This window comes from Echinops telfairi, unplaced genomic scaffold (assembly GCF_000313985.2).
Source record: "Echinops telfairi isolate 266 unplaced genomic scaffold, ASM31398v2 ScPeMD7_5868;HRSCAF=6743_0, whole genome shotgun sequence".
In the NCBI taxonomy this organism is placed as follows: Eukaryota; Metazoa; Chordata; class Mammalia; order Afrosoricida; family Tenrecidae; genus Echinops; species Echinops telfairi.
In genome coordinates, this window is record NW_022109767.1 from 212399 (window position 1) to 221547 (window position 9149).

General features: G+C 43.2%; 2 protein-coding genes and 1 pseudogene across 2 annotated transcripts; 1 reads left to right on the forward strand and 2 right to left on the reverse strand.

Moving 5' to 3' along the window:
• Positions 1-814: 814 nt before the first annotated feature.
• On the reverse strand, positions 815-1201 carry LOC101642907 (histone H2A type 1-D). Its single transcript, XM_004712501.1, has one exon. The coding sequence runs from the start codon at positions 1199-1201 to the stop codon at positions 815-817; it is 387 nt and encodes a 128-aa protein (XP_004712558.1).
• Positions 1202-1507: 306 nt separating this feature from the next.
• Positions 1508-1807, forward strand: LOC101661753 (annotated as a pseudogene).
• Positions 1808-8976: 7169 nt separating this feature from the next.
• LOC101661442 (histone H4-like) lies at positions 8977-9144 on the reverse strand (the record flags this gene model as incomplete). Its single annotated transcript, XM_004712529.2, has 1 exon — positions 8977-9144. A coding segment is annotated over one exon (168 nt), but the record flags the coding sequence as incomplete, so codon positions are not given.
• Between the last annotated feature and the right edge of the window lie 5 nt (positions 9145-9149).

Genomic DNA, 9149 nt, shown 5'->3' on the forward strand with positions numbered 1-9149 from the left:
GGTGGCCCTCAGGTCTCTGGCAGCGAGAGGGCGCTGCTTACAAGTGGGTTCTGGGTCCCATCTGGGACCAACTGGTTCTCCAGTCTCTGGGCCTTTTAAGCCCCGCAGAAGTGAGGTTCCAGGTGGCTCTGCGGCTCTGTGCTGACCCTAATTTCAGGGAGGCCCGGGCCCGCGCACTGAACTTGGAGGAAATACTGCCTTAGAGGCGCCTTAGTCTTTACGAAAGATTTTTTCTCCCATCCCAAGACTCTTGGACACTGGTGGTGTAGGGGGTTAGGCATTGTGTTAGAAATTGTGAGGTTGAGGATTCAAGCCCACTTAATGGCTGGCTGGGGGAAATGTGGAGGCTGCCTGGCTTTGGGAAGGTTCATTTTAACCAACCAGAGACAACTAGCTGGCAATAGCATATCCAAGGAGTGATATTCTACACAAGCCTTCAGTTAATTTCTAAGTATAACAAGAGGCCTCTGAAGCAGTTATTAGATTTTCTATTTCTTATGAGGATATATGTTGAGTTCCCCAAGTAGTGCTTGAGCCCAAATTTGGAACAAATTGCCAATGGAAGTGTAACAGTTGTCAACGGTGAGAAATTTAGTGAAACGGAAAGGTAAATAAAATTGAATGGCAAGAAAAACGTTTAAAAAGACAAGCAATCATTTGTAGGAAAACTGTTAAATGGAGATCTAATTCGTGGTAGCATCTTTCACACGGCCATTGGCGTATTCTGTAGAAAGTGTATGCAAAGTAAGTGTGTCACAGCTATTTCATTGCTGGTGTAGGTGGCTCTAAAAAGAGCCTTTGGTTCTGCGACGACTTATTTGGCCTTGTGGTGGCTGTCGGTCTTCTTGGGCAGCAGCACGGCCTGGATGTTGGGCAGGACGCCGCCCTGCGCGATGGTGACCTTGCCCAGCAGCTTGTTGAGCTCCTCGTCGTTGCGGATGGCCAGCTGCAGGTGGCGCGGGATGATGCGCGTCTTCTTGTTGTCGCGGGCCGCGTTGCCCGCCAGCTCCAGGATCTCGGCCGTCAGGTACTCCAGCACGGCCGCCAGGTACACGGGCGCGCCGGCCCCGACCCGCTCCGAGTAGTTGCCCTTGCGGAGCAGGCGGTGCACGCGGCCCACCGGGAACTGGAGCCCGGCGCGGGACGACCGAGTTTTGGCCTTGGCGCGAGCCTTGCCGCCCTGCTTTCCACGCCCGGACATGACTGCTACCAAAAGTAGGAGTGGCCTACTGAATGAAGTTAAATTTCACTGGCAGCTGTTTTTATAAACTATGTTAGGCGCGAAAGAGAAGCAGTGTCATTGGTTCAATTTGCAACTTTATGTTAACCAATGGAAACAAGTCATTGAACTTGTTTTATTTTCATTGGACAAACCTTGGAGCTGACGTCACTCCAAATAAAACCAATCAGATGCAGCACATTAGCTTTTGCCTAATTTGCATAAACTGTATGAGGGAGGATACTCTTCCAGTGTTTTCATTTCTTGTTGATGAAAGCTGCTTTTGCAATGTTAGAGCCATCCAAGTCCGCGCCCGCCCGGAAGGGCTCCAAGAAGGCGGTGACCAAGGCGCAGAAGAAGGACGGCAAGAAGCGCAAGCGCAGCCGCAAGGAGAGCTACTCGGTGTACGTGTACAAGGTGCTGAAGCAGGTCCACCCCGACACGGGCATCTCGTCCAAGGCCATGGGCATCATGAACTCGTTCGTCAACGACATCTTCGAGCGCATCGCAGGCGAGGCGTCCCGCCTGGCGCGTTAGAACAAGCGCTCGACCGTCACCTCGCGGGAGATCCAGACGGCACTGCTTTAATGACCCAAACTCCGTGATTTCAAAACACTTAATAGTTGTGATTTCGTAGAGGAAGGGAAGAGGTAATTGAGGTTTTCACCTAGCATAATTTGAAAAGCTTCCAGAAGGTAGACTTGACCCCCCCAATAATTATGTAACAAAATGTATGCATAGGATAGCTTGCTGCAAAAAGTGATGCCTGATCTCACTAATTTGTAAATACTTTGTTACACTGGAGCACAAATGGCAATCAAGTAACCATCCCTGATTGATTTGAGTGTCAAGGATTTATTGAAGCACTAGACGGGGAGGGGCGAGAGCTGATGTCAAGGGCTCAAGTAGAAAGAAAATGCTTTGAAAATGATGATGGCAGCATGTGTACAAATGTGCTTGACACAACGGATGATTGTGTGGATTGTGATAGATGTAAAAGCCTCCAATAGAAGTAATTTTAAAAAGTACTAGAAAGACCAAACAAAAGATCACACGTTGAATCTGATTCCTATTCCAAGTGCTGCTCAATCGTTGTTTTCTTTTACTGTCCGTTGTCCTCAACAATCTCTTTACAACCTCCCCTCAGCTCACGAAAGGCCGTCAATACTCCCCCTGATGTGCACATCATCAGGTAATGTGTCTTTGCTTCCTCAGACTAGTTTCCATTATGTTTCTAATCCACCAGAATTTTCAGAATCTCATCAAGTATTTCTATTTTCTATGTTTAAATCTCAACGGCAATCACGTGCAAATAATGTCCTTTTGAACAAAATCATCTTCACAGTAGTCATGAGAAGTTTATTATGGTATTTGATGTTAGATGACTCAAATCCTGATTTCAATGAACTAATCATTTGCTTGTTTCCTCTTCTTAAGTTATGTGTTTTTGTGAATTTTAGGCAGCACCCTATGACGGTGGTAGGCTGCTAATGCAAAGGTGGAGGGAGATGTGACAATCATGTTCCTTATAGATTACAGCCTTAGGAACCCTATGGGGCAGTTCAAATCTGCCTTACAGAGTGGCACTATGAGATGGAATCAACTCAATGGAAATCAATTTGGGTAGATTTTGTTAAATGTTAAACAATTCATTCGCTCAAAACTGGGAATGTCCAGTAGAATAAATGACACAGTTCCTATGCTGGTCAATCTTTAATTATAAAACATACCATTGTTATCATTGATGGTGGTGAGGGAATTACGAACACCTGCTTAAGTGCATTGTTTTGGTTCCCCCAAAGAGCCAACCATCACAAACTTAAAATCATGCCACTATAATTATTGGTGTGATTTAAAGATTGAAACATGAATGCTAGTGTCTTAAATAAAATGTTTAAGTGTGACATACCATTGTTCATAATTCCACACATTAGCTGAGTTTAAAAATTGACTAGTGCCAATCTCATCGTAGAAAGTACCGACTATTCTCGTGGCATCGGGGGTTATGAGATGGACTGCCAGCCAGAACCACCAGCCCCTCTGAGAGCAGAAAATACGGTTTTCTAGTCCCGTAAAACAGCAGTTCTCAACCTGTGGGTCGCGACCCTTTTGGGGGTTTGAACACCCTTTCACAGGGGTTGTCTGATTCATAACAGTAGCAAAATGACAATTATGAAGTAGCAATGTTTCATCTAAGATCCTAGTTCCCAGGCCCCTAAGTCAGGAGTAATGGAGCATAACGGTTATGAGTTGGGCTACTAACCACAGTCAGCAGTTCGATACCACTAGCTGCTCCACAGGAGAAAGATAGGACTGTCTGCCCCCATAATGCTTGACTTCCAGTCTCGGGAAGGCAAATGATGTAGCCTTAAGATCAACAAAATCAGAGGGACTGAGACCGCTGGAAAGAATTTAACTGGAAAATCAACCTGTGGAAATTCAAGTGTGTCATCTGCAAGCAACCGTGGGGGTTGCCGAAGGACTGGGAAGCATTTAGTTCCTTTGTGACAGAAAGTCACTTAGTGGCACCTCGTAACAATATCAGCAGCCCTGGGGTTGTAGTGGTTACGAGTTGGTCAGGCAAGGTCAGCGGTTCGAATACACCAACCGCTCCTCAGGAGAATGGGGCTGTCTACTCCCCAAACAGTTGCAGTTTTGGAAACTCAACAAGGCCAGTTCTACCCTGTCCTACAGGGTCACTATGGGTCAGAAACAGCTTCATGGCCGTGGGTTTGGTTTTGGGATTACTATCACTTGATATGGTAAACCATCTGGATGACTTTGTTAATTTGGCCCACATCCTGCTTCCTTTTCCAACCTTTCAACGTCACACTTAAGTAGATACTACTGAGGTTTGTTGAGTATTAATTATCCAGTCGAATAATGAAACAGCCTATTGAGTGAATGGGGAAATCGGTGCTCTGAAAAAGCATAGGAACTACAAAAAATAATAAATTTTTTTAAAAAGCATAGAAACGAATAAGGGATGGGAATTAGGGGTCCAGATTAAGGGACATCCAGCAATACATACATATTTATGAAGCTCCCCCCAAATGCCTTTCTAACTCCCTTCTCTCCATGGTTGCTTTTGATGCGTCTATAACTTTATCTTTGCTTACTACTGCAATGAGTTCATGCACATAGCTGTTAGCTGTACTGGTGTGGGAGTGTCTGAGGGTAGGGTTTGGGTTGTAAAGGAGCAGCAATGAGCCCATTAACATGATCTCGCTCCACATATATTTAGCTCCTACATGTCCACCTCTGTTGTTCTTCTGACGTCCCTTCAAGTTGATTGTGATTCATGGAAGCATCAAACCCTGTGGGTCAGAATAGGACTGCTCCGTGGAGTTTGCAAAGCACCTGACCTTTTGGAAAGATTGCTAGGCTGGTCTTTGAATATGCCTATGGTTGGATTTGAACCTCCAACCTTTCAACCAGTAGCCTAATGTTGAACCATTTGATCACAACACTCTTTGATTCCAACATAGCTGTTACATTGATAATTAGAAATTGCTTCAAAATATACAATACTTTACAAAATATAAAAATATTTATATGTGCACAATTGAAATCTAAGAGGCTTATTTTGTTTCAGGCTAATAAACATTAAAAATATTTATACATTTTATTTACAGGCTAAATTGTTCTAAATCTATAAGCACAAGTTAAAAATAAAAGTTGATTCAGTGTTAATAGTGATAACACAGACTAAATGTAAGTATTAGCTGTAGTAAGAATATAGAAAGAAGTAGTCAGTAAAAATAAAAATTAAAAAATAAAAATAAAATTATATTTCTAACAAAGTTTGAAATATGTGGCAGTTACATAATCTCCTGTCAACTTGTGAAGAGGTGGAGTCTAGTCTGTCAATCAGGTCAATGCTTGATGACCTCATTTGGAGGCATGGAGGTTATAAATAGCTCCCTGAAGGCCAGACACACTCTCTCTGCTTCGTATTCCTGATGACAAGACACATGGAGCTACGCTAGAGCCCAGGAGTTGGAGGAGCCACATGGAGACCCACACCAGTGCTAAGAAGCTTACACCACCACTAGATCCACTAGCCTGTGATCCTCCTGCATTCGGCATTATTGCATGTGCTGCATAAGTCTGAAGAGGAATTTATAGATTGGTATTGGACATATGGGCTAATATCGGACTTATGGACTTGATCTGCACTGGGATGGGATGTTTTCTCAATATTCAATTGCTCTTGTATATAAAGCTATTTCTTATATACAAAAAAAAAAAAGAAAGAAGTAGTCACTGTGCAAAGCATTTTGTTTAAATTACCTTTATTAATGTTTACAGTGACCCAAACAAACAAAAACAAGCCTATTGCCATCAAGTCCATGCAGACAGAGTAGAAATGCCCCTGTGAAGTTCCAAGACTGTAACTGTACAAAGTCAGAAGCCTCATCTTTCTCCCACGTGGCTGCTAGTGATTGCAAACTGCTGACCTTGTAGTTAGAAGCCCAACACTTAATCACTCCACCACCTGGGATTCTTGGTGGATTCTCTATAGCGCGGGAGGGCAAACCTCGGCTCTCCAGCCATATGTGGCTCTTCTGGTTTATAAATGATGCTGTGAAGTAAAATAGAAAAATTTTAAAGGCTATTATTCAGATAATGGTGATTTTTTTTCTTTATATATAAGAAATATATTTGTGACTCTCAAAGACTTTTTAAACTGTTTTGAGAGACAAAATCAGCTCTTCGGTCTCAAAAGTTTGCATACGTCTGCTGTATAGTAACACAAGAGATTAAACTATTGTTTCTTTTTTTGGGGGGGGGGGCGTTAAACTCTTTCTTATTATGCCAATATCACTTTACAAATGAGTAGCCAACACATAGAAAGTAAAAAAGTAAGTTAGCCGAAATCAGTCGAGGCTTAATTTAAAAACAGATTTTCCTCTAACTCCAAAGCTTAAGCTGCTAATTTCTAACACAAACCATTGAACAACAAGGGGCTGCTGTAGAGGTTATAGGATATTAAATGTTTTCATTCATACCAGAATTTCACATAGCAAAAGAGCCTTAAGCAAGAACTGAAATTACGTCCCCGCTTAGATAGATGCATCATATTATCAGTGAATAACATGAGGGGACTTCAAAACATTCATGGGAAAAATGGAATTAAAAGATCATGGAATTTTTCCTACTATCGTTTGAAGACATTGTATCAAAGTGCTCAAACCCTTGCTGAGCGCTACAGTTACATTGCTTGTGTCTTCGGCTACAATCACCAGAAGCTCGTGGGAAAAAAACAGAGCTTTCTCTTCCCTGAAACAGTTAAGGGGAAACACAAGAGAGGTCTAGCCTGTCTTATACGCCCATGTCGCTGTGAGTGGACATAAATCCAATGGCATAGAGTATTGACACTAGAAAATCCATTAGCTAAAAAATCCACTTGTAAATCTCCATATAGATTAAGTCTCCACTGAATTTCTTTCTTTTTTTTTTTTAAATTTTTTTTTTCCCACTGAATTTCTTATGGACCATTAAACAGCATCATGAATAGTTTCGCCCTCTGGCAGAGCATGTTTGAATGTGATGACCGTCATTCCCATAGCCAGTCCAGGGAGGGGCAGTTTCTCCCTCAGGGAAGTGACTAGGTGCATCCCTGATGGAACTGGGTTGTAACAGTAGCTCAGTTATAAGGCACATCATGAGTGCTTTGGTAGATGGCCCTGAACCACTCCTGTAAACGAGTTGGTCTGCAACTGTGGTTTCTTGACATACTGCCAACCGCACTTTTGTGACTGCTTCTTTTATCTTCCCCTTCCTTTGAAGGGGCTGAATTTCTGTAAATCCTTGTACACTTGCTTGTAGCAAGACCTATTATAACAACATCTAAGCCATCAACTGTAGATAAGGTGAACCCAGGAGTTATTAACGGAAGCCTCTCTTGGGAGAACTAACGGAGAAAAATAAACACCACCACGAAGCCCACTGGCATGGAATTGATTCCAATTCCACTTGCAGCTCAATGCACAACCCACTCCACCACCAGGGCTCCTCTCTGCCATCGCGTCCATTCTGCCTCCTAAGGACCTCGTAGGGCAGGGCAGAACTGGGCCTGGAACTCTTTATGGGAGTAGAAAGCCTCATCTTTCTCCTTCAGAACAACTGTACTTTCAAACCCTGGACCTGGTGGTGTTTGCCAGCTCAATGGAAAACCACTACAGTGCCAAGGAGTCCTCGATAAGTTGAATTCCTAACGGAGTATGAATTTTCTCTTTAAAATAAAGACTAATAGGAGGGTTCAGCTACCTTTGAATGTGCTTTTATTTAAAGTTGATATTGGGTGCAGAACTGTTTATTTCGCTTGGATCTTCAGTATATAATCTTCTTCTCTCATGATGGCCCTTATTTTGAGTCCTACATATTGCCACTCCATTTTTTTCAAAACTGATATTCATAAGAAGATATTTGTTGTTGTTAGATGCACCAAGTTGGTTGCAACTCATATCCACCCTCCGGAGAGCAGAGAGAAGCACTGCCCAGTCCTGCGCCTTGCCCAGACAATGTTCATGTCTCAGTCCATTGTGGTAGCCACAGTGCCAAGCCATCTCATTAAGGGTTTCCTCCTTTTGTGCTGAGCCTCTATTTAATCAAGCAAAATCTCCTTTCCAGGGACTGGTCTCTCCTGGTAACATGTCCAGGGGACATGAGAAGTTTCATGCAGATGTTTGTTCTTTTGGCGGTCCATGGTACTGCCGATATTCTTTGCCAGCACCATCACTCAAATGCATTATTTTTTTTCTTGTTTTCCTCACTCATTGTCCAGTTTGCACAGGCGTATGAGGTGATTGAAAAAGCTGGGCACATCTAAGGCCTTCAAGTGACTTCTGGCCCCAGATTTGAAAAGGCCCATGAAGCCAGGTGTCAATGAGAAATGCTGATGAGGCTTATTTGAAGTAATCCTCTCCCAGAGATTCTCATGTAATTAGCCTGCGGTCGACTTAGTTATTGACATGTTAAACAAATGCAAAATTTTCAATCTTGACTCTCATTTCCTGTCAGGTCAGCCTTTTTGCTCTCCATAATTTCTAGCTTTCTTTTTGGCAGTTAAATTCTGTGCTATGCTGGGGGTGGGGTGGGGGAGATGAGATTGATAGAGAGGTAATGAATCCAAGTGACATAATGACCTGCTAACCACAAGTTTATTAGTTCAAAACCACCACCTCCTGTTATAAGACAAGGCTTTTTACCCTCCTAAATCCATGGTCTCAAACACAGTGGCAGTTCTACTGTTTTATGTGGTCACTAGGGAGTCTGCATCACCTTATTTTCCGCTTTTTAAAGATTTTGCATTACTGTTATTAAGCCTGATTTTAGATATTTTTATGTATGTTGAATCCAGGATAGGTAAATCTAGACAGAAACAGTTGCTTGGAAACTTGGCAAGAGGTTAGGTAGAAATGGGGAGCTAATGACTGATAATTGTATAGATTCTTATTCCAACTTCGCTTTTAGTACATACGAATTAAAGTTGTTTTCTAAAGCGTTTACTGATCAACCATACCTCCAAAGCTCATGCACGCCTTAGACAAAGCTTTAAGAAGTCTTTCAGCAAGTTACCTCATAGAAAGCACTCATTTTGAAAGCCATTCCTCGTTAAGTAGCCTAGGAAGTCTGCAAAGCACGCTAGCTTTAGGGAATGAAATCAGCATTACAGCTTCTCACGTGAGAAGGTGTTGGCCCTGAAAAGGGCCTTTGGGTTTCGGCGTAAAGGAAGGCACAGCAAATACCGCTCAGCCGCCGAAGCCGTAGAGGGTGCGGCCCTGGCGCTTGAGCGCGTAGACCACGTCCATGGCCGTGACCGTCTTGCGCTTGGCGTGCTCCGTGTAGGTGACGGCGTCGCGGATCACGTTCTCCAGGAACACCTTGAGGACGCCGCGCGTCTCCTCGTAGATGAGCCCCGAGA

Coding starts and splice junctions, on each gene's coding strand:
- LOC101642907 (XM_004712501.1), bottom strand. CDS start 1,201: ATGTCCGGGCGTGGAAAGCAGGGCGGCAAGGCTCGCGCCAAGGCCAAA.